The sequence below is a fragment of the Neofelis nebulosa genome, chromosome 4 (genome assembly GCF_028018385.1).
Source record: "Neofelis nebulosa isolate mNeoNeb1 chromosome 4, mNeoNeb1.pri, whole genome shotgun sequence".
Taxonomy (NCBI): domain Eukaryota; kingdom Metazoa; phylum Chordata; class Mammalia; order Carnivora; family Felidae; genus Neofelis; species Neofelis nebulosa.
The window spans coordinates 26257735-26284136 of record NC_080785.1 but is presented as its reverse complement, the minus strand read 5'-3'; the positions used below and the strand labels follow the sequence as shown (position 1 = coordinate 26284136).

Here is a 26402-nt window from a genome sequence, read left to right as displayed (position 1 = left end):
AACACATTTTTTTTGAGACTCTATGCTGGCCCAGTCCTCAACTAGGTGATGAGGATATAATGGTGAGCAAAACCAAATAAGATCCCTGTCCTCATAAATTATAGCCTAATAATAGTAACAGCCAACAAGGAATGAACTTATTACATGCTAAACACCTGTCATGACTCATATCATGTCATTCTCAGCAAAACTACCCTGAGGTATCTATTAGTACCAAAAAACACACCATAATGAGACAAAAGAAGCATTTGTTTTTATTGAAGTCACCCATCTTCCTGCCTTTTCTAGAGGATATGAGCTCAAGTCTGCTTGAGTTCGAAAGTAGGGCTGGGTACAGATGGCAAGTGACCGCTTTATATTGCTTTCCATGTGAATTTGCATTCTCCAGGAGAATTTATTACAACCTTCAGAAGTATAGCCCTTGCCGACATTTTCCCCAGCCAATTTAGCAGAGTCAGGATTTGAACCCAAATCCACCTTCTCCAGAGCTTAAGCTCTTCCTTACTCCCATTATCCATCTCTGTACCCCCATACTCTTCTGCCCTTCAACAGACAAATGCAGTAAAAGAATGAGGGAAGGATGATAAGACAAAAGTATTTGATTAATTGCACCAAATCCCATTTGTTCTCTGCATTCTAGACAGAACTAAGACAACTATAATAATTCCTTTTTGCCTTTCTCCCTACGTATTTAGCAGCCCTATTTCAGAAGAAGTGATGACAACATTTTTTAAAAGAAATGCATATGGCCCATCATTAGAATGAGGAAACTTGTTTTCCTGAAAAAAAAGTTGTTGTAATGGGGATCACAATAAGATGAAGATATAAGATTCCCATTGTATCACAGTCTAATTGAAATCATAAATAAGCATTACAGTATTATATAAGATCGCTATTGTGCAAGGCACTCTGTGGACACATTGAGTAGGCATTCACTGAGAAGGTACTACATGAAAGCCTCTATGTTAAGACACATATTCACTCAGATATACATTAAATGGATACTCTTTCCCCTCAGGAATTTTTCAAGGATGACACCTGCAGGTGAGAGGAAGAAATAAAAGAGTGGGAGAGTGCTGAGGGAGGAGTCTAAGATAATTCCCAGGTTTCTGACTTGAGCTACTGGACCATGAAGCACCAAGGGAAGAAAGGTTGCTTTCGCATATAGGCGTTTTTGAAATTTTTGAGTTTTGCTTTCTTTTCTGCTTTGAGGGTGTTTTGTTTGGTTTCCACCCAATGATCTGGTTGAAGCACTGTGCTCTTTGGAGCTTGGCAATGTCATAACCCTTGTCTGATTACCTTGGCGTTATGAGTGCAATTAGAGGTGGTAAAATATGTATTCAAGAGATTTCTGCCATCCTAACAGCCCCTCACCATCCCTGAGGATTCTTCTCCTGTCTATTGCACTAATTCTGTTTTATTATTTTTGTCTTTTCAGTACAATTATGAGAGTTTGCGTGAGTCCATGATCATGCCTCAGTGTGTCAACCCTTCCTTCACACCACTTTTCTATAGGAAAAGAAAATTCCACTAGGAATTAGTGGAATGCAGCTGTAGGTACAAATCTAATAAATGATGTCATTAATTTCTATTGGAAAAACATGATTCAACTTGATTTCAAAATCTGAAAAAAATAGTGGGAAAATTAAATGGTGTTTTATCATTGAATAAAGACTTACTTCACAGAGCTGTCTGTCTTTATGAATGCTAAAATGTACCTTTATAATTTGATTTTACCCAGGGGTTTTCCAAAACATCTGTCTAAATTATTCAACTGATTTTAGCTTTTATTCCTACTTCTGTTATAATTTCAGAGAGACCTGTATGGTTAGATGAGTTTTCTTTTGTAGATTACTCTAAGAAGCATAATTAAATGCATACCGAAAGAAATTCTGCTCTTCTGCTGTCTCCTGTGTTATGAATTCTATGTCACTGACATACAGTTACAGGATGCATAGCTCTCTTGTTTGCTTTCTCATCTCAGATCTGAATCCTCACCATCTTCCCCTGCCCTTGAGCCTCATCTTCTCCTGCCTTTGAGCCTGGCACCTTGCTCGCGCTGGCAGGCGTCAGGCAGGCATCGGCCGGGAGCCAGACTGAGCCTTACAAGGAAGGCTCGGGGAAGCGGACTGACACGGGCTCAATAATAAGCACAATACTGGACACAATGCTCAATAAGGATCTACTGAATTAATGGATGTGTGTACTGCCTGCTACAAACACTTCAAGTTGATAACGTGGGCTAATTGGCTGAGCATTAGAAATGAGAATGGAGGACTGACCAGCTCTTTGGTCCTCCAAGTCAATAAAACTTATATAAAGCCTTTTTTTTTTTTAGAGATAGTGAGTTTTATTCACTTTTAATATCGGTGTCAACTATTTTAGCAACGTGAAAAAGAAATCTTCTCGTGCATTTTGTGTACTGTTTTGAATAGTAAAGATATTTTGACAGAGAATAGCAAGCAGGTAGCAAATTTTATGTGAAGCCTTAGGATGACACATAATTGTATTCTATAAAATACCTCAGTAGCCAAATCTTAGCTTCTTAACAGCTCTTTATGCAGAGCCGGTCTAAATTCAGTAGCTCCTAAGACTGACTAAATAATCTAAGGACATTACAATGCTCTGAAGATTCCCACAATTTGTGTTTCTTACTGAGTTCTTCAGTCTTTTCCACATTCCATTATATCATGAAAACAAAATAAATCCACTTAACATATTTTCTAATTTGTCTCACAATGTGCTTCTCTGACTTCCTTTGATTCACAAAGCTAAGAAAGAAAAAAATGAATTGTGTCTAGCATTCAGTCAGACCTCTGTAGGCATGGAAATGTCTGTCCCTGAAACTATACACACAAACTCCAGGTCTCAGACACGTGTTCAGCGGCAATTAGGGCGCGGTGGCACCAGCTGTCTCTCCCCGCCCTCAGGGTATTCTCCCGCCCATTTTACCCTGAAATTCTTCCTTCCTCAGGCACTGCTGCTGAGGGACAGCCCCAGTTTAGCAGGATTCTAGTTCGGAGAGACAATGGTCACCTTTTTTCAACTACCTTAAGAATGCTTATTCGTATAATGCATGCTTGCATTGCTGTGATGATACTATCTAATTGCTTAATGTCGTACCATGATTTTATTTATTCTAAAAGTTGAGGCACTGAAAGACTTATGCAAATAGACATATCATCTTATTTGTATTTGCTCTACCCCCACTGCCCTTGAAAGTCACAATGTGAAAAGTAAGAGTAGAGGATCATTTATAAATGTAAAGCAAGAGAGAGAAAAAGAAAAGGAAGTTAGATGTCAGAACTCAGGAGATTTTGTCTGGGTAAGTATTCATTACCCAGAAAGCAAAATAAACTACTTATGGCCCCTTTTCAGATAAAACAGTATATTAAAAAAGGCAGTCCTAGGTTCAAATACAAATACAAGTACCACTTAATGTTATTAATAATTCACCTAATGCAGACATTTCCAGACTCTGAAGAATATTGTTTTGCCCTGACTAGTTCAACTAACTATATCAAAACAGACCCAACAGACATTGAGAGATTTATTTTCCAGCTCATGCATTCTCTCCTAAGTCAAATTTACAAGTTTGATCCTAATAAATTCCTATCTACATATGTCAAAATATAATGTTTATTGGGTTTAGAGCGTCAAACTGCCTTACTTTATTTTCCTGCCATGTGCTTGGTCCTACATAAAATATTCATGGACTTCTATCAGACCACCTCACTCATGAAAGGTCACAGGTCTGGAACCCATGGTAAATTTTTTCTATTCAGCAGCAAGTTTGCTGAAGTACATTTTTTTTTTTTTTTGGTCCAAACATGGTTGAAAGCCACATTGATCTAGTAAGGGATGAATGCTCATACTAATGAGCTCTCTGTGCCCTTGTTGAGTACTTTTTCTTCTGAATTAGTTGGGATTTTAAGAGTCATGCATGACCTCACTTGGAATGTTAGAGACTAGGGAATGTAATTGCCCCCAGGATGCTTGATTTCCTCCTAACTTCTGATGACAGAGGGTGGAAGAATCTTTAAACCCTCATTCTGAGAGAATAACTTTTTCATACGCACATTAGGGCTGAAGGACTATTCATTCAGAAAGATAGCATTTGTCTTTGTTTTATAAAACAGCTTGTCTCCGTTAAACTACCCAAAGCTTGGAATTCATGTTTAACTTTAGTTCTCTGCTTTTCTGGACATAAACTACATGCATCCAGTTCAGCACGTATTCCCTTTCACATATAGATGTTCTTTACTTGCAGTGATTTATGTGAGAAAGGTTAATTGGAGATTCGTGGCAAAAGAAAATTATTTTACGAGATTTAATTGATCTTCACCTTCTGAAAAATTCGAAACTGCTTTTTGTAAAACTGCCCATTGCTATCTTTTTTTAAATCCTTCAACATCACCTTTCACATATGGAAAAGTGATAAGAAGGGAGGCTGAAAGGAAGTAGCAAGATGGCACAGATCGAACTAAGCCATTTCAGCTTTTTTTTGTAGTGGTTGTTGCTCTACTATAAGCTCTGCCTCCATAACTAAAACCATCATAATTATTAAGGAATAGCTTATTCCCAGAGTCACATTACAACCAGAAAAGGCGGCATTTGTCATGCAATGGGATATCTCTGGGATAGCTCATCCCTATGAATTATGTCTGACTTTCTTTTCTCCCATTCATTTTTAATTAACATTAGGAAAAAAAAAAAACAAAACCAGTCATCTTAGTAGATAACAGACCTGGGAAGAGAAACCCAGAAAGTAATGTGAGATCTTTCAGTTTTCAGTTCTGCCAAGGTGGACACATGAAAGCATTCTTCATGGAAAATCAACCTTAGTCGACACGTATTCAAAGGTAAGTGACCTTGAGGGATTTCATAATTATATATATATATATATATATATATATATATATATATATATATGAATATAAGAATAAGAATAAAATAGACTGAATCATCTTGAGAGAATATAAGTAAGCCAAAAGAAAAGTGGGAAAGCATCCTAAAGAAAGAAGTTAAATCCAGAGAAGGGTTGGCATATGCATTCTTGTACTTACCTTTTCTGCAGACTGGGCTGTACCAAAAAAGATGGGAATGAAAGCTAACCAAATGATGCAGGTGGTGTACATGGTAAATCCAATAGGTTTGGCTTCATTGAAAGTCTCTGGGACACCTCTCGTTTTAATGGCATACACAGTACAAGTGACCATCAAGAGGATACTGTACCCCAGTGAACAAATGAGCGAGAGATCAGAAATGTCACACTTGAGCACTCCCCTGGCATTCTCTGGGTCTAGAGTCCGCTGTTCTCCATAGTCAATGATGATGTGGGGGGGGTCCACAACAAACCAGACACACACTCCCAGGAGCTGGATGGAGATGAGGCTGAAAGTGATCACCAGCTGGGATGCTGGACTAATAAACTTGGGCGCTGTGACCGATTTCTTGCCCTGCTCAAATATTCGGTGGATTCTGTTGGTTTTGGTAAGAAGGGCTGCATAGCTGAAACACATGCCAAGTCCTAGAAAGATCCGGCGGAAGGAACATATGATTGTATCTGGCGCTGCAATCATTAAAAAGGTGATTGAATAACAGAGAAAAATCCCTGTCAGGAGCACATAGCTAAGTTCTCGTCCCGAAGCCCTTACAATAGGTGTGTCATTATAGCGGACAAAGGTCACGATCACAAAGGTGGTGGCGATGATTCCCAATATTGCAACGAACACAGGCACCACAGCCCAGGGAGAATGCCATTCTAGTTTGATGATGGGAATAAGCTGGCAGCCTGTGTGGTTGATGTTTGGTCTCTGATCCAAAGGGCAAAGTTCACAGGAGAGCTCATCCACCTGGTAGTTGTAACCTTCACAGCGCTCACAGTGCCAACAGCAAGGGACTCCTTTCACTGTTTTCTTCCTCTCCCCAGGCTTACAGGGCAGACTGCAGACAGACGCCGGGTGAGTGTGTTCTCTATTAGCCCACTGCATGTCTTCCACCTGTGGGGATAAAAAATTAATGAGCTTTCCATTTCCCCCCCCATTTATAATATCCTAATCCTAGCCACAGGATTGTAATAAATCATTGAATGCTGACAGCGCAAATACAGTTTACCATAATAAGAGCCCCATTTCTTTCCCCAATATTGACTTTTTGAAAGTGTTAAATGATTGGGTCCAATAAATCATTCATATCATCAACTTGATGAGTGTCATTAGTTTCCATTTACCTCCTCAATGTTGACCAATCTGACATTCGTAGAAAGATTTATTGGCCCAAACAGTTTTGAAACTCAGAAAGAAAGAAAGAAAGAAAGAAAGAAAGAAAGAAAGAAAGAAAGAAAGAAAGAAAGAAAGAAAGAAAGAAAGAAAGAAAGAAAGAAAAAGAAAAAGGGAAAGGAAAAAAAAAGCCCCATGGAAATAGGTTTTAGAGTTAATCACAAATATAAATGCCAGAGTCCCTGAAACACTGGCTTAGGATATAAACATACATATAAAAGAGTGATCCAAGGCTCTTCACCATATTTAGGGAAATTCAAATCACATTGTGTCAGTTTTGAAAGGAAATGGGAAAATTCACTACTTTAATCTCTGATAATCCTCATGTTCTCGTGGTGATAACTATATTAATGTTTTTGCCTCCATTTAAGCATGAAATAGACTTTTAATCCCCCCAGTTTTGCACTTCCATGCTGTGAAAAAGACCATGCTGAATGAGATAGCTTGATGGCAATGTTTCTAATCGAAAAAAACTAGTCTTATAAGTGGCTTAAAGCAGTGAAACTGGTATAAATGAGAAAGTCACCCTAATGTGCTTAGTATCTACTCAGTCTTCAGGTTCTACCTTCCTCTTTTGGATTAAATCACAGAATACCTCTACTAAAATAAAATATTATTTTAAGGGTATTCTGCCAATCATTGACCTCTTCTTTGATTGTTTACTAAAGGTTCTGGACCCAGTTTCAACATGTATGGGGTAGGGAAGAGGAGGTTTCCCATACCACGAAGCAATCTTAGACCCCTGCCGGGCATCCTATAAGTTAACTCAATTCTGACACTGGCTATCGGGCAATAGCATCAGATCCCACAGGTTAAGGGCTCGGGCTGCAGGACTGTCCCCTCCACTTCAGATATCAGCTATAAGTCCAGGTTGTTACATGTGCAGATTCTGAAAGACCTATAGATTGAAGGTTCCAACAACACCGGCCTTGGGTTCAATTAGTGTGCTAGACCAGCTCACAGAACTAGGACACATGTTACTTACTAGATTACCAGCTTATTATAAAAAGGATATACCTCAGGAACAGCCACATGGAAGAGATGCATAGCGGAAGGTGTGTGGAAAGGGCACAGAACTCCAATGCTTTCTGATTATGTCACTCCCCTCAAATCTCCACCTGTTCACCAACTTTTAAACTCTCTGACTCCCACTTTTTGCGACTTTATGGAGACTTCATCACATAAGCATGATTAATTGAATTAGTGGCCATTGGCATCGATTCAACCTTTAGCCCCTCTCCCTTCCCAAAAGTCTGGGGTGGGACTGAAATTTCTAATCTCCTACTCACATGGTTGATTCCTCTGACAACCAGCCCCCAACCGTAGGTTATCTAGAGGGTTTCCAAAAGTCACCTCATTAACATAATTAAGACACCTTTATTGCTCTTATCACAGAAAATTCCAAAGGTTTTAGGAGTTTGTGTCAGGAATAAGGTCAAAGACTATATGTTTCTTATTATAAATCATAATACCACATTTACCTTATTAGAAACACAATCATTTTAGTAGGACACTAATATTACAAACTGGAATTATAGATCATAGGAGAGAACTTCTTACGAAAAGTAGCTACTATAAATGGTAAGTTCTATGAACAGTGATTGACACACAATTTACCCTCAAATATTTGCTGAATTTGTGAGAAAGGAAGGACAGTGTACAAAAGAAAACCAAAGGTCCCAAATGGCATCGTGTAGGTTAAAGCCCCAAGTCTTAAACTGGCATTTACTACCTAGATCTAACTGCAGTTTCAACCTTCCCCAGTAATGTAGTCTTAACCAGGTCAGTCAGGAATTTTCTGATGGATGATGCCAAGGAGTCTGCCAACGGGCCTTCTCCATTCCCCAAAGGAAGATGAGGTAATCTGACAGATAAGACCTTCTCTTCCCCCTAAGGGAAGGTGACTTTGTCTGGAACAATCCTTTCTTTTCTTTTGCTTACAATTTTTTGCCTGACCCTCCTTCTGATATAAATCTTCCATTTTGCACAACTCCTTGGAACACACCTCTACTTGCTAGATGAGATGCTGCCTGATTCATGAATCATTGAATAAAGCCAATGAAATCTTCTAATTTACTCATCTGAATTTTGTTTGTTAACAATAGGAAGCATACCACAGCAGACCCCGGAGGAAGAAGGGGTCAACTTGATAGTACTGGGACCCAGTAACAGAAGGTTGCTCAAAGAAGCACAGAAATGGGAGCCCAAAGAACATTTGAAAAACAAAACAAAACAATACACAACTTATTTTCCCCAAGACCAGCTCTATTAACAACCCAAAAGAAGAATTACCGTATCCTATGGTGGTCTGGCTCCAAAATGGCTCCCGATAATCTCACCTCCTAGAACTCGTGAACTCATGTATTTCCCCTCCCACTGTGAATAGGGTTGATTTATGTAAACAAAAGTACATACCAGAAATTATTACATGTGATTTCTGAGACTATTCTGAGATTTCTGAGAATATTTCTGAAAAATATTCTGGTTTCTGCCCTGCTGTCTCTTGGATCACTCACCCCAAGGGAAGAACCACAGTGTCATGAGAACTCTAAGAAGCCCAATGTAAAGAACTCAGGCCACCTGCCGACAACCGACAACCGGCACCAACTTGTCATGCATGTGAGGGAACCACCTACAAAACAACTTGTCTGGCTGCACTCAAGCCTTCAGATGACTGCAGCCCCAGATGATACCTTGACTGCAACCACATGAGAAATACTGAGCCAGAAACACTCAGCTAATAAGCTGCTTCTGAATAGATACTGTGTAAGATAACAAATGTTTTACTGTCTTAGGGTGTTAAATTTTATAGTTATTTGTTACACAGCAATAGAAAACTAATACTACTCAAAATAAGCTTATCCCCCTATTCTGTGACCACCACCAGTGTAATGTTCTATTGAGAATCTACTCAGAAGGCAGTGACGCCTGTCATTTACCAAAAATATGCCCCAAACTGGCTCATTTTGGCAATATAATTTCATCACCTTATGGTTCCCTCTCTTTGGGAACATGCAACTGAGACTATTCTCATGAATAGATCTATCACTTAAGGATGTTTTCTTTTCTTGAATGTGGGGTGAATGATTGAGGATAGAGAGCTATAATCTCCAAGCTCAATACTTGCAGAGGTTGATTTATGTAAACAATAGTACATACCAGAAACGATTACATGTAATTTCTGAGATGAGGTCATAAACAGTATCTTGGCTTCTGCCTTACTCGAGGTGGAATAGAAAATTCATGCCTGTTTAATTTCAAATGTTCTCCTTTGAGAAAATAGTGGTACTTGATGTGTCATAAGGGCACTCAAAACCATTAGCTCTTACCCTGTCTTTTCACCACAAAGGTAAAGCAATCTATCACAACCCAGCTAATTTTCTATTAGGTTTTAAAGATTTAGAAAAGCTATTTTATTTATGTATAGAATTCCATTAGGGAAGAAAAAAAAGTTAAATTGGAAACATACAGTGGTTTCTCTTGAAAATATTGAGAAAAATGAAATGCTCCACAGAATGGCAAAAGTATTGATTTTATACCCTAATGGACTCCTAAAAGATAATAAAATACTTTTGTGAAGGTTATATTTCAAAGCTAATTATTGTAAAACCAAAATTGCATTTTGTTTGGGGTTTCTATAGACATATGAGGTTATTGAAAAAAAAAAGGCAGCCAAATATCTCAAAAACATTAAACTTCAAGACTGGTAGAGACTTTAAAGGTCAGCTTTCTAACCACATGTATAATTCTTTAATTCTTAATACATTTCATTTTCCAGAAGGAAATAAGACTTGTTAACAAAGAGATACACTTATATCAGATAAGCCTCAATACGTAGGATAAATATTTATCATTATGAGCCAAATATTAAATTTTCCATGATCAATTTCTGTGTACTGAATGAATAGAAAATTATTTTTCATAAATAAAAAATAAAGTTATAAGATAATGGGAAATACTGCAATACTTTAAATAGTTAAGAATTTTAAGAAAAACACCCACAGTCAAACACTACATATGACTTTTCTTAATATATTAATTATATTCTTGTAATTATATATTATATTTATTTTATATAATTATATATTGATTATATTATATATCATAATTATAATATAATTAATATATAATTGTATTATATATTAATTATATTTTTGTAAACGTGATACCTACACATGACTCCATTTTCATCAAGGAATCTATTTATATATAACTGTACTGTGTTTTGATGCCATAGTTGAAGTCTGGGAACCAACCAATACCTCAGGGAAGGATAAATAGCAAATAGTTGAATCATGATCTTATAAATACTTTAATATTTGAGATAAATAATTTATTTTGCATGTGTTAAACAGTGATTAAAAACAATACTACTTGAGAGTAAATTAAACAACCTCTAATTTTCACAGCTGTACTATAAAGCATAAATAAAGATCATTTAGCTCTTTTGCGCAACTTTATTAACAGATTATACCATCTTTCTTATGAGTATCCATGCATTTTTAAAATTTGTCTTCCTTGTCTTTGACATTATTCTGATATTAGATTAGGGTTTCTTTCTAAAATATATAGTCTAACAAATGGATGATAGTTATATAGACAGACCTCCGGGGACAAAACCATAACCCATTCGTGTCTTGACAATGTTTACCAACAGTGATTCATTCTGTACGTTCCAAGCCAGTACATCTCATAGAATATGAGCCATCAACTGGTTTCTGCTGTCAAATCCAATTACTACTGCAGACAAATACACCAAAAGCCAAAAACCCAAAACTTTCTGAGTGTGTTTCTTCTTTTTTTAGAGAGAGATAAAGAGTGCAGGTAGGGTAGGGGCAGAGGAAGAGGGAGAGAGAGAATAATCTCAAGCAGGCTCCATGCTCAGCGCAGAGCCCGCCAAGGGGCTCTATCTCACGACTGTGAGATCATGACCTGAGCTGAAATCAAGAGTCAGATGCTCAACTGACTGAGCTACCCAGGCACCCCTTGTGCTTCTATTTTTTAACCTTTAATCTTTTCAGACCAATCAACCTAGAGTAATTATTCATAAATTCTTTAAATAGACATTATTTTTTCAGAACAATTTTCTTCTGTGTAGTTTTAGTATCTCTTGAAAACCAAAAAGACTATGTTTCCCAATTAAAGGCTCCATTATAATTAATAATTTCCAGTATTCATTATAAAATCCTTACTCAATATACCTCTATTATAGTATTTTCCCCATATTTTAAGTGGTATCTTCACTGATGTGATTACTATACATGTGGGAACATTTTAAATACTAACAGATAACTGATATAACCAGTCATACCATTCTGAATTACCTATTTTCCTTTTGCTCTATACATAAGCACAGTATCGATAATCATTTTGGTGACTAGTTTGCCACCCCAGTATTCAAACATCCAACTCTTCATATGACTTTATGTCATATCTGCAAATATTTCCAGTGAGACTGGGCATTTTAAAAAAGCTTTAATTACTAATTTCCACATAATCTGTAGGTTTAACAAGTGCACTAATTAGCCTAAGTATTTAAAATGTCAAACTTTCGTGTATTTTGTGAATCATGATTCACATATGAGTGAATACATGTTCCATAGTTAACCTGATAATACAACTCAAAATAAAGTTTCTCAGTATATTGGTATATAAATTAATACATGAATATATATTGCTTCCTTAATATTCATCCATTTCCTTTGGGTCACACATAGCTTTCTACTCATTTTCAAAGTGGGAAGTACTATTAGGGTCCTTTGAAAATCTAATACTTACATGTGAGACGATCCATATATTAAAGTGCTGATTTTATATAATATTACATATCCATATAACCTTTAAAAATGCAGACTTCTCAGGGCACCTGGGTGGCTCAGTTGGTTAAGCAACGGACTTAGGCTCAGGTCATGGTCTTGTGGTTTGTGGATTTGAGCCCTGCATCAGGCTCTGTGCTGACGGCTCAGATCCCGGAGCCTACCTTGGATTCTGTGTCTCCCTCTCTCTCTGCCCCTCCTCCGCTCATGATCTCTCTCTCTCTCTCTCTCTCTCTCAAAAATAAATAAAGATTTAAAAATGCAGATTTATCCTATTTAGAAGGACAATTTAAAATAAAGTTAATAAAATTTTATCATCAAAAAAGTAAAATACTTCAGAATAAGCAAGTAAAGTGCAAATTTTTTTTCACCAAAACCTATAAAATATCATTTTAAAAGATGAAAGAAGGGCGCCTGGGTGGCGCAGTCGGTTAAGCGTCCGACTTCAGCCAGGTCACGATCTCACGGTCCGTGAGTTCAAGCCCCGCGTCAGGCTCTTGGGCTGATGGCTCGGAGCCTGGAGCCTGTTTCCGATTCTGTGTCTCCCTCTCTCTCTGCCCCTCCCCTGTTCATGCTCTGTCTCTCTCTGTCCCAAAAATAAATAAAAAATGTTGAAAAAAAAAAATTTAAAAAAAAAAAAAAAAAAGATGAAAGAAGACCTAAATAAGTGAAAAGAAACCCCATGTTCATGGATAAGATGCTAAGACAGAAACATTCCCTAAACATTAATTGACAGATCCAACATGATCTCTATCAAAATCCCATCTGGCCTCTGCAGAAATTGACAAGCTGATCCTAAAATCCATTCGGAAATGTCAGGGACCCAGAATAGACAAAGCAATCTTGACAGTGAAAAATAAAGTTGGCAAATTCACACTTCCTGATTTTAAAACTTACTACCAAGCTATAGTAATCAAGACAGCGTGATACTGGCATAAAGATGGACCAATCAATGAAATAAAATTAAGGACCCAGAAATAATGTCTCACATGTATGGGCAATTGATTGTTAACAAGGATGCCAAGAAAATTCAATGAGGAAAAAATAGTCTTTTCAACAAAAGGTGCTGGGACAAGACATGACACCAAAACCTTAAGAAACAAAATAGAAATAGGTGAATTGGACTTTATCAATAGTAAGTCCTTTTGTGATTCAAAAGATGCCTTTATGAGAGTGAAAAGACAACCCACAGAGTGGGCACTATTATTTCCAAATTGGGTATCTGATAAGAACATATATATATCATGAGATGAAATTTAAATTTTACTTTTTTTTAAGGCATCTGAGTATATATTGAATTTTTTCAAATTCTTAAATTCCAGCTAGTTAACATATAGTGTAATATTTGTTTTAGGAGTAGAATTTAGTGATTCATGGGACACCAGGATGGCTCAGTCGGTTAAGCGTCTGACTTCAGCTCAGGTCGTGATCTCATGGTTCATGGGTTCGAGCCCTGCCTTGGGCTCTGTGCTGACAGTTTGGAGCCTGGAGCCTGCTTTGGATTCTGTGTCTCCCTCTCTCTCTGCCCCACCCACCTCTCTGTCTCTCAGCTCTCAAAAATAAAGAAACATTAAAAAAATTAAAAAAAAAAGAATTTAGTGATTCATCACTTACATGTAACACCCAGTACTCATCACAAGTGTCCTCTTTAATACTTATCACCCATATATTTTTATAGACCACATATATATATATATATATATATATATATATATATATATTAAAAACTCTTAGAATTAAACAGTTAAAGACAAATAATCCAAACAAAAATGAGTTAAAGAATTGAAGAGACATTTCTCCAAAGAAGATGTATGAATGGCCAATATGCAGATGAAAAGTACCCAACATCATTAGTCATCAGGGAAATGCAAATTCAACCAAAGGATCCACTAGGATGGTTATAATAAAAAGTGCAGACAGTATCAAGTGTTATTGAAGATGTGAAAAAATTAAAACCCTTTACATTGCTTATGGGAATTTAGAATGGCTCAGTTATTTTGGAAAACAGTTTGGCAGTTCCTTGACAAGTTAAACATAGAGTTGCCATATGACCCAGCAATTCTACTTCTAAAAACAATTCCAATCCAAGAAAACTGAAGGCATATGTTCTCATAAAAATCTATATAAGAATGTTCAGGGTAGCATTATTATAATAGCCAAAAAGCAGAAACAACCCAAATGTCCATAAACTGATGAATGGATAAACAAATTGTGCTATATCTATACAACCAAATATTAAAAATAAAAAAGGAATACAGTATTAAAGATAAATAAAAAGAATAAAGTACTAATATAGGCTATAAAATGGATGAACACTGAAAATATGTTAAGTGAGAAAAATTAACGACAAAGACCACCTATTGTGTGATTTTACTTTATAGGAAATGTCCAGAAGAGGCAAATCCATAGACAGACAATAGACTGAGGACTGCCAGGGGTTAAAGGGAGGAGGGAACAGAGTGAGTGCTCAAGGGTACAGAATTTCTTGGGTGGTGATGGAAGTGGCCTAAAATTAGGTAGTGGTGATAGATGCACAACTCTGTGAATATACTGAAAAATACTGAATTATGCACTTTAAAAGGACATATTTCATAGCCTGTGAGTGATCTCGGTAAAGCTGTTATTTTTAAAAATATGCAAATTATTTAACTTGGTACATTCAGGTACTATTAACACTGGGTATTATTTGTTGCATAAAAAAACATGTTGCAGATTCACTCTGTTTAAGACACAGGTTCAATGTGGGGATCCAACAGTGACAAGGACATGGTCCCCGACCTCCAGAGACAGTGTAGGTAGGGAAAGAGATACACAAAGAGCAAGTGACAGCTCCATATGAGACTCCCTAAAAAGGGGTGAGGAAATGGTGCTGCTACAAGAGCATCCTGCAGGGTCAGAAGGAAAGAAAAAGGTCATTAAGACCCAGGGGCAAGAAGTCACATCAATCGGAGAAACTAAAGGTACAAAAAATGTCAGGCGTGTAGATTAAAGCATGGGGTGGAGTGGCAAAGAAGATGTGAGATCATGAAGGACATGAGCCACCAAGAAGAGTTTGGATGCTATCTTACAGGTGGTCAAGGGATCCTTTGGAGGATTCTAACAAAGTCAGGGGTAGTGAGTTTCATTGTTTAGAAGAATCGTGGGCTGCAGAGTGGAGGGAAGACTGATGGAGTCCAGGACTCGAGACAGACCAGTCACACGGAGGCTGCTGCAGAATTCCAGGTGACAGGTGGGGGCAACAGGAATCTGAGGGTGCAGAGTGGCCAGGAAGGGCTCTGTAAGCAGGTTTTCAGACTTTACTCTCTAGGCCATAGACAGCGATTAAAGGATTTTAAGCAAATATATGGCATGATTATATATATATACATATATATATATATATGTATATATATATGTATTTATATATGTTTATATATATTTGTATGGCATTATATACATTATATACATATATATGTATATGTATATACATATATAATGTATATGTATATAATATATATACATAATGTATATGTATATAATGTATATATACATAATGTATATTATATATGTATATGTACATATATATGTATATAATGTATATATGTTATATACATTATATGCATATATACATATATATATTTATATATATTATATTTGTATGGCATTATATACATACATATATGGCATCCAGACACCCAATTTGACAGTCATTCTTAGCATTCTCTGGTGTGTGTGTGTATATATATATATATATATATATATATATATATATAATATTTATATGGCATTATATACATACATATATGGCATCCAGACATCCAATTTGAAAGTCATATCTTAGTATTCATTGATATATATATATTTATATATTTATATTTATATGGCATTATATACATACATATATTATATGGCATCCAGGCATCTAATTTAAGAGTCATTCTTAGCATTTGCTGACTCCCACCCCTCATGTCTAATCAATCACCAGCCACAGGGCCTTGCATGATCTTGCCCCTAACTCCCAGGTAATGACTGACCATTACATATCAATCCTCCCGACTCCCCTATTACACATTCACACAGCATCTTGTAGTCTCCTTCAGTGGAAGCTTATAGTATGTAATTATGTATTTATTTGTTTGGTTTTCTTTTTATTTAAATAAGTGGTTTTATAAATGTTAGGTTATGTTCCTCAGACTCGCTTAAGGGGTTTACTTAAAATATGGATCCCTGGGCCCCAGTTCTTAAAGATTACAATTCAGTAAGTCTGGGAAGGAACCTCAGGTTGGGATTTTTAAAAGCCCTTCTTCCTGCGATTCTGACAGATGTAATTAGTAAACCATACTTTGCTAAGCAGTAATTTAAAATTTATTTTCCTCAGAAGAGTAAGAGCCAGGTCTGTTTTTCTACTGTTGCATCTCAGAGCCAATTGTGGTGACTAACTCCCAATAGGTATGAAAAAATAGATGTTGAGTGAAGGAAGAAGGAACGAAAGAATGAGCAGGTGATGGTACCTTTCATTGAATAGGGGCATCCAAGGGAATGACTGGTTTTAAAAGGTAGATCATGACTTGGTTCTCTAGGAGCTCAAAATCCCAGTGAGGCTTCCAAGCCAAGAAACACACAAATCAGATGAACACTTGAGCTGTATTCATGAGTCAGGTTTGCAGGAGGTAAAGATTTCAAAGGCACAGTCATGTGCAAGGCAGTTGAGACCATGAATATTTATTAGTGAATTCTCATCCACAGAAACAGGGATAACGTGAAGGGAAGACGGCACAAAAGGAGCCCTGGAAAGAGCAACTTTTAAGGAGCAGACTCAGCAAGATCAGTAAAGGAGGATGAAACAACATGGCCAGATGGAAACTAGGTAAGAATATAGTCCAAGGTCCATGAAACCAAATAGATAATTTAACGAATGAAGACATGGCTAGTGATGTCCAAAGACACAAATTTCCTGAGGATAGGATTTGAAAAGGGAACGTCCCTAGTTACCTTCATGAGAGAAAATTAAGCTTTTGTGTGAAGTCTTCTCTTATCTAATCCATACCAGGCAGGTAGGTATGTTTCTCCCTTGTATTTCATTATAATTCATTATGTATTTTATCATAACTCTTTGAGATTATATTGTGATTATCTGTTCATGTGTCCATTTCCCCACTAGACTGAGAGCACAATAATCTAAGGTCAGATATTTTTTTTATCTCCTTTTAGTTTTAAGACCTAGTAGTCAATAGAAAGTCAATGTTTCATAATACATACATTGATTAATAAATAGAATGTACAATAAATACAGCTATGATTATAATTACTCTCCATTCAGTGTTTTGAATAGGCATGGCTTTAGGCAGTAGGCAGATGTGGGTAGTAAATTTATTCTTTCCTCAATCTGTGTGGTGTCTATTTCATCCATACCCCTAGAGAAGCTAATTTGGGGGAATTATGCACTCTGACACATACCTCACAGGCATATTGGAAAGATCTAATGAGTTAGTATCTGTGAAAGTGTTTTTTGAACAGAAAATGTAAAAGACAGGTAGAGACCCCACATACATTTCAATTTAAGAGTGAGAGGCAGCACTGGAAAAAGGTCCTCATTCTCTACCTATAATTAAATATAGCTGCTCTGTCCAAAAATTATGTTAGCAGCAACAAACAAAAAGCCACCATATCTGGATTTCATCCAGATCTGCTATTTCTTGCTTTTATTTTCCCAACTCTTTTTTAAAGTTTATTTATTTATTTTGAGAGAAAGAGCACAACTAGGGAAAGTGCAGAGAGAGAGAGAGAGAGAGAGAGAGAGAGAGAGAGAGAGACAGAATCCCAAGCAGGTTCTGTACTGTGAATGCAGAGCCTGATGGGGGGTCTGGAACTCACGAACCATGAAATCATGACCTGAGCCCAAATCAAGAGTCAGACACTTAACGGATTGAGCCACCTAGGCACCCCCCACCCACAATCTCAACTCTTAATGGCAGTTCCTGGTAACTGCCACATGAGATGCCCATCTTTCACCCATCTCTATGCAGAAAAAACCAGCCAGGTGAGTGCTTTCTGTCCTGAGCTCTGAGCTTGGAGAGGATGGCATCTTTAAGTGTGCATGTTGGGGTGTGTGTTGTGGAATGAATGGTTTCAGGGAAGAGTATAGGAAGTCAGACCCTCAATACTTTGGATGAATAAGATACACTAACCCTATGACAGAGTTTCACCCCTCCATAGTGCATATGCAAATATACAGGTAGAATGTGGTATTTGTAGCAATAGTATTGAACGATTTTTTTTCTTAGTTTTAAATTTGTGATAAAAATTTTACTTTGAATTCTATGGTTATTTTTAATCATAAACTATGGACCTACAACTATGTGTTACTATGTTTATAATTATATTTTAGATGACCAGAATTAGTTTCAAATAATTTTCTTAGGTTTCTCTTCATATAGGATTAATTCACCTGAATGTTTACATAAATGACTATTTGAACTCCTCAGATGATTTGGTATGTTAGTTCTTTTCTTAGTATTATTTAAAACTGTTCATGCTATTAATTTAAAAGTTAGCAAGATCTTAAAATGTGACTTAGATGTCATATGTAGATAGCCACATTAAATACATTATGCCAATACTTTGTGATGACTAAATTCAATTAAGCAGATCCTTCATTGCCAATACTAAGTAGAAGTAAATACGATGAAAATCAGCTCAGGAATAAAACTCTCTATGGGCAATTTTGTAAACTTGAAGAATATTCTTTTAATTATTTACATTTCTTATTTTTCCTACACTAAGCTGATTATTAATGCATGCAGCAACTAAGATAATTTATTACAAAGCATTTTGCAATAGTTTGAACAATATAATAGATGTTCAGTACAAAATACTTCTCTATTTCCATCTTAGCCCATATCACTCAATGTATATTTAACTCAACCAATGGAAAGTTCCAGGAAGTAAATGTCTTCAGAATGTGAAGGGTTTGAAGTGAATTATTTTCAGTGATACGCCATTTCATGTTGCTAAGCAAAAGAAACACGAAAGTGATAATTATGAGGGGCACCTCGGTGGCTCAGTACGTTGAGTATCCACCTCTTGATTTCAGCTCAGGTCATGATCCCAGGGTAGTGGGACTGAGCCCCGTGTTAGACTCTGCATTGAGCGTGGAGCCTGCTTAAGATTCTCTCTCTCTCTCTCTCTCTCTCTCTCTTTCCCTCTGACCCTCTCCCCCACTTGTACTCTATAAAAAAAAAGTGGTGGTGATGATGATGATGGTGGTGACAATGATAACTAACATTTATTTTTATTTTTTTATTTTTTTAATTTTTTTTTCAACGTTTTTTATTTATTTTTGGGACAGAGAGAGACAGAGCATGAACGGGGGAGGGGCAGAGAGAGAGGGAGACACAGAATCGGAAACAGGCTCCAGGCTCCGAGCCATCGGCCCGGAGCCCGACGCGGGGCTCGAACTCACGGACCGCGAGATCGTGACCTGGCTGAAGTCGGACGCTCAACCGACTGCGCCACCCAGGCGCCCCGATAACTAACATTTATTGAGAGAATACTATGTGCCAGAACCATCCTAAGCAATTAAATGTTTAATGTTAGGTATCCCATTTTGTTTAAGTTGTCACGGAGTGATAGGTAACTGGCCTCACCCACATTATAGTTATTAAATGATGGAGGGGGCCTGAAACCACACATTCAATCACAGCATTTTATTACCTCCACATTTATTACCTCCAAGGGCAGTGTTTGAAATAATAGTCCACGTGGAAGGAATATGGCACATAGACAGAAGAGGCCCTAGACAAGAAGAGGAGATGAATGAGCAAAACCAGGGCAGTCAGTTTACTGGAAATAGAAAAGAAAAGGTGAGTCTAAATCAGACTTAGAAAAAAGAGGCAAAATATTTGGTGATAATTTAAAGCATTTGTTCACACCATACCAATGCAAAGACCTTGGGATAAGATAAACCTTTGTTTTGGGGCACCTGGGCGGCTCAGTTGGCCGAACATCCAACTCTTGGTTTTGGCTCAGGTCATGATCTCACAAGTTCCTGAGTTTGAGGCCCAGGCCGAGGTCCATGCTGTCAGCATGGAGGCTGCTTGGGATGCTCTGTCTCCCTCTCTCTTTGCCCCTCCCCAACTCAAGTGTGTGCGCTCTCTCTCTCGCTCTCTCTCTCTCTCAAAAATAAACATTAAGAAAAGATAAACATTTGTCTCATGGTTTAACTATACTTAATCCTACTGAATCGTATCCCCTCAGAATCATTACAGTGAAACACTATCTCCAGCTCTTTCATTCCAAAGAAGAGCATCATAAAATTTATTTTATCAGTTTAGCATACTTTATTCAAACTACTTATACAGTACTCTTCCTGCCTGAAAGGTACGTATAATATAGTCCATAAATATATGCACAATTTGGTCATTTATTTGAATTAAAAACGGAAGACAACACTTAAAAACATTACTATTCCACATCGAATTCTTAGGGATTGCATGGCTCTTTCTATATTCTACCCTCATAGAGATAGACATGAAACTGCTAAACATCAACAAAAAAAGGCTCCTGCAGCCAGAGAGAAATAGAGCTATCACAACTGAGACACAGTGTAAAAATAAATGACTTCTGAAAAATGGAGAGAACCTGATGTTGCCTTTCAGCCCCAAACCTAGAGGCAAAAGGTTCTTCCTGAGGAGTGCGGAGAATACAAAGACTGAGAGAGATTAAGACAGAGTTCACTTGGACTCAGCAGGAGCAGAGTGACCAAGCAGAAAAGAACAGAAATGAAAGAGAAATTGAATGGTAGAATAGGAGACTATGGATGCCATATTTGGGGAACATGACTCACAACGGCACACTTTAATGTTTTCCAGAATTGTTTGTATCTGTGCTGCAGTTAATAGGATGAAGTGGTAACTACAGCTTTTGAAATACAATGTAAAGACTTGTTTAGAATGTGAACTCTGAATAACAGCAGACATTAAAACTGAATTGTCTGAAAGTTGTAGGGAAAGCCGACATGATATTAAGACATGCTTATTCCAACACCGAGTGACAAACAATATATGTGAATTAAGGCAACATAATAAGGAAAGGGGCTCTATGACATCAGAAGAGAAACATTTCCAACCAGCCCTATCTAGCTAAGGGTTTCCTCAATTTACAAAGTAATAATTTATTCACTTATTCAAAAATGTGAATTTCAGTAACAATATAATCAACAGAGTAGGCACTAGGAATGTAAAAATGAATGAAGCAACATTTATGCACACAAAGAGCCAATTTAAAAGGGATTAGAATTCAACACTAAAACCATGTGATCAAATATTTGATGTTTGTGAAGCTGGGTTACTTTCTTTCCCCCTAACTTGGCAGAAGACTCGAGATTTACTCTCTGCAGAAGGTAAAACATAGGGTCTCTTGGATACAGGACACCTGGCACAACGAATCCGGTACCACATTTGGGGCGCCTGAGTGGCCGGTGAAAACAGGAATATTGAATCATGAGTTTTCCAATCCTGTTCCCCTACCTGGCTCAATGAGTACTGTCAGCCTAGCTTACGTGCTCCAATCAGAGGCTTTAAAAGATCCATCTTTGGGAGACTTTTAGATCCATCAGTCTAAAAGATCTAAACATTCTGACACTAGGTGATTTCCCAGTGATGTCCACTGTTGGCAAACATACTCTTGTGCAGAGTTTTTTTTTTTTTTTTTTAAACGTTTTTTATTTATTTTTGGGACAGAGAGAGACAGAGCATGAACGGGGGAGGGGGAGAGAGAGAGGGAGACGCAGAATCGGAAACAGGCTCCAGGCTCCGAGCCATCAGCCCAGAGCCTGACGCGGGGCTCGAACTCACGGACCGCGAGATCGTGACCTGGCTGAAGTCGGACGCTTAACCGACTGCGCCACCCAGGCGCCCCTTGTGCAGAGTTTTTAATCAGCCTTTTAATGCACCCTTAATTATGAGTGGAATTCAAGGATCACTGGGCACGAAAAATTTTCTACCATGTAAAATAGACATTTAATCAAATAAATAGGAGGAAAAAAACCCAATTTGAGAAAATAGAGGCTATGCCTGGAAAGAAGACCATCTAAAACTTAAAAGCTTCAGAGATTTTTTTTTTAATGTTATGAGTAAAACAAAAAGTTGTTTCTGTAAGGAAAAAAGTAACATTCAGAGGGTATAAAAACTCTCATACATCAACTATAATAGTTATTATAGAAATATACTTACATTAATTATAATTCATAGTTGTTTATAATTATGATTATATAAAATACAATTATAATTCTGAATTATAATTTCAGAAATGGAAGGCAACAGAAGAATTAGAAGGTGAAGGTAATCTCCTAGAGAGTGATCAAAAAGACATAGAGAAAGAAATCAGGAGAGAATTAAAAGATTAATCCAGGAGCCCTAAGATCTAAGATCTAAATAATAAGAAATCCAGGAAAAGAAAATGGGGAGTTGGGATTATGAAACAAAACATTTTCTTAGAAGGAAATAGTATGTGAAATCCTAGATTAAAAGGTCCTACCAAGTTCCCAGCACAATAAATAAAATATACACATATTAGGGTATATCCTGTTGAGCTTCAGAATAACGAGGACAAATAGGAAACCTTAAAGGATTCTGTACATGAAAAAAAAAAGGAAAAGAGAAAAAGTTACAAAGAATCAAAAGATCAGAGTGGCCCGAGAGGAAGGAAAAATGAAGTAGTGCCTTCAAATTCTAAAGTAAAATGACTTCCAACCTAGATTTTGGCAACATGTTGTTTAAGCACAATGTTAAAATAAAGATATTTTTATATATGCAAGTTCCCCAAAATATACGACTTCCATTGTCAGCCTCAAGAAGCTATCGGTTGTTGTGCTAAACCTAAACAAGACAAGTAAAGAAGGCAGGGGGCAGTTGGGTTACAGAAAACAGGACACACAACACAAAAGAAATGTGAGGAAAATCACCAGAATTATGATAAAGGGATATTCAGAGATGCAAACTATGCTGTACTCTTAGGTACCCGTCTGAATTCCAGAAGCAGGAGAGCTGTCTCTAAGAGCATGTATGTAGCTAACCACGTGTCCTCTGGAGAAAAGTTTGGGAACGAACTGGTCTTAAGTATATAAAAAGCAGCACACACAATAAAAACCCCAAATGCTAAGGAACTAAACAATTTTAAAATGATGATTATTAGCTACAAGGACAACAAAAACTTTTTCCAGGAAAGCAGAAGCACTCAAGGCATATAAACAGCAGACACATTATGGTATAAATATATTGGGAAGATGATAGAACAGGAAGTGTTCTATGGCAGAAGACGTAGAAAGGAGATAACTCCTTTTTTAACATTTTATTTTAAGGAGATAATTCCTCCTATCCCATAATGAGAAGTCAGTAAAGTGCCTTGGCAGAAAAATAAGAAGTAGAAATTAAATGTAAGCATGTTATTTAGAAATACAAAGTAAAACATATCAAGGAACAGTGAAAGTGTTGAATGTAGCTCCTTTGGTCATCTAAACATAGGAGCAGTATATTGGGGGGATGCTGTAATACAAATAAGCCTTGTAAGACCAATGGACTTTTAAAAAAATCCTGTGTATAAGAAAAGTTTAATCAACATTTTAACTAAGAACAAGTTGAATGAAAAGTTAACAAACCTAACTGTAAAAAAAAAAAAAGTGGATGAGAAACAGAGAAGCAGAGGAGAGCTAAAAATGAAATGCCAACTTCAGGTCACGATCTCACAATTTGTGAGATGGAGCCCTGTGTCAGTCTTTGGCTGACAGTGTGTGGCCTGCTTGGGATTCTCTCTCTCCTTCTCTCTGCTCACATGTGCACACACGCTCTCTCTCTCTCTTTCTCTCTTCTCTCTCAAAAACAAACAAACAAACAAACAATGAAATGCCAACAGAAAATCCATATAGGAAACACTGACGTAAAGGGTATAGTTTGCACAAAATCAAATTATGACATAGAGAACAACTTGTAAAACTCCTGAAACCACGGAAGAAAAAAAATAGAGAGATAGAAACAATGCTAGAAAATATGGAAGAAAAGAGAAGACAGAATGTATGAGAAAATTATAGGTAACTAACATATCTACTGAAGAAACCAAAACAATTGTTATGCTAAAACATAATCAAAGGTATGAGGAAGGAAAAGATTTCTCTGCTCAAGAGACCTCTATGTGAATAAATTGAAAGGAAAATTAATGCAAAGGACACTGATTAAACATAAGCCATTTTGGAAGGACGTACAAGATTAAAGAAAAGCCCAAAACAAATCAAACAAGACTAAAAAAGCTTATCTAGTAAAAAATAAAAATGAGAATGGTCTCAAACATTTCCACCACAACACAAATGCAGAATAAAAAAAGCATAATATTTTTAGGAGAAACTTATGATCATATAATTAATAACCTGCAAAGTTTTCTTCCACATTTTAGAACTAGAGGAAAATTTTGTTAGATATATTATCACTGAGAAAGCATGGCATTTTAATAAGTACTTCATTGGAAAACTTATGCTTGATATGTAATCCAGTCTGCGGAAAATTAGAACAAACTTGATAAGTTCAGAAAGGGAATCATAATATAAAAGACGTTGCCCTGACTATTGAAGCATTTGAGAAATCTACAAAAATGTGAGTAAATCTAGTTATAAAACTGGATACAACTGTTCAGCTTTAAAAAACATAAGAGTGTAAACCAAAAAATACAATTACAATAATATGGACCCCAAACCCCCATATTTCAATGAAAATATAACACAGACATACTTTTATGGGCAACAAAGCAAACAACGACAAGAAAAAGAAATGTTAGGAAAATGGCAGATTGATAAATTCTAGAGCTCAGAAGACATGTATTTAAAAATGACTTATCAGTTTGTTCTCCACAGTTAATAGTCTGTTTCTTAGTTTGCCTCTCTTTTTCCCTCCCTTGGTTTATTTCTTTTCTTTTTTTTTTTAATTTTTAAAAAGTATTTATTTATTATTAATTAATTAATTTATTTATTATTGTTATTTTTTAAATCTTTATTTTTGAGAGAGAGAAAGAGAGACAAAGTGTGAGTGGGGGAGGAACAGAGAGAGAGGGAGACACAGAATCCAAAGCAGGCTCCAGGCTGCGAGCTGTCAGCACAGAGCCTGAGGTGGGGCTCAAACTCACAAATAGTGAGATCATGACCTGAGCCGAACTTGGACGCTCAACCAACTGAGCCACCCAGGTACCCCTATTTATTTATTTTGAAAGAAAGGGAGAATGTGTGTGACTGGGAGGGGGGCAGGGGGGCAGAGAAAGGGGGAGACACAATCCCAGGCAGGCTCCTCTCTGTTAGAGCAGAGCCCAACGCGGGGCTTGAACTCATGAACCATGAGATCATGACCTGACCCAAGATCAAGAGTTAGACGCTGAACCGACTGAGCCACCCAGGTGCCTCTCATCTGTTTTGTTTCTTAAAAAAATATGTGGTTTGCTTTCTACATATGAGTGAAATGATATGGTATTTGTCTTTCTCTGACATATTTCATGTAGCATTGTACCCTGTAGCTCCATCTGTGTCATTGAAAATGGCAAAATTTCATTCTTTTTTATGGCTGAATAATATTCCATTGTATGTATATATACCATTCTTCTTTATCCACTCATGTCACCAGTCAATGGACATTTGGGCTGCTTCCATACAAACTGATGGTTACCAGAGGGAAGAAGGGTGGGGGGATGGGTTAGGTGATGGGGATTAAGGAGAGCACTTGTGATGAGCACTGGGTGTTGCAGTGAAGTGTGAATCACTATATTATACACTTGAAACTAATATTACACTGTATGTTAACTAACTGGAATTTAAATAAAAACTTTAAAAAATTAGTCATAAACTCTTAATAGGTTAAAAGACCTTGTTTAGATCACATTTTTTGATGACAGTTTCTAGCAAAATTAGAGATAAAGTCATAAACATAAATGCAACCACTTAGAAATGAAACAATAACTCTCTTCAAAAAGTCAAGTCAAAACTGCAATTAGGGCCATTTAGAAATAAAAGAGAGTGAGAATGCTGCATACAGTGTTTTGTACTTAAAACAAAAATTTGTATTCTTCAATGTTTTTATTATAAAATAAGAAATAATAAAAATAAATGAAGTTAGTATTCAACTCTAAAAGCTAAGCAAAAATAGTAACATAAAACTAAGAAAAGTAGAGTGGAGAATTAATAACAATAAAAGCACACATTAAAGACTTAGAAGACAGAATAATGGTGAATTAATTAAAACCAACATCTAAAAACAGATTTTTTATGGGATAGCCAATAAAATTTACAGATAGCCGG

At 36.8% G+C, this 26402-nt stretch overlaps 1 protein-coding gene across 5 annotated transcripts in view; it reads right to left on the bottom strand.

Annotated features, from left to right (window-relative positions):
• The window catches only part of GRM8 (glutamate metabotropic receptor 8), a 778872-nt gene that overhangs the window by 75331 nt on the left and 677139 nt on the right, over window positions 1-26402 (bottom strand). For 4 of the 5 annotated variants that reach the window (XM_058724417.1, XM_058724415.1, XM_058724414.1 and 1 more), the window contains exon 9: window positions 5067-6002. The exons of the other annotated variant lie outside the window; for it this stretch is intronic. In XM_058724417.1, the coding sequence (XP_058580400.1) occupies window positions 5067-6002 (936 nt within the window). The remainder of the gene's footprint in view (window positions 1-5066; window positions 6003-26402) is intronic. 5 annotated transcript variants of the gene reach the window in all.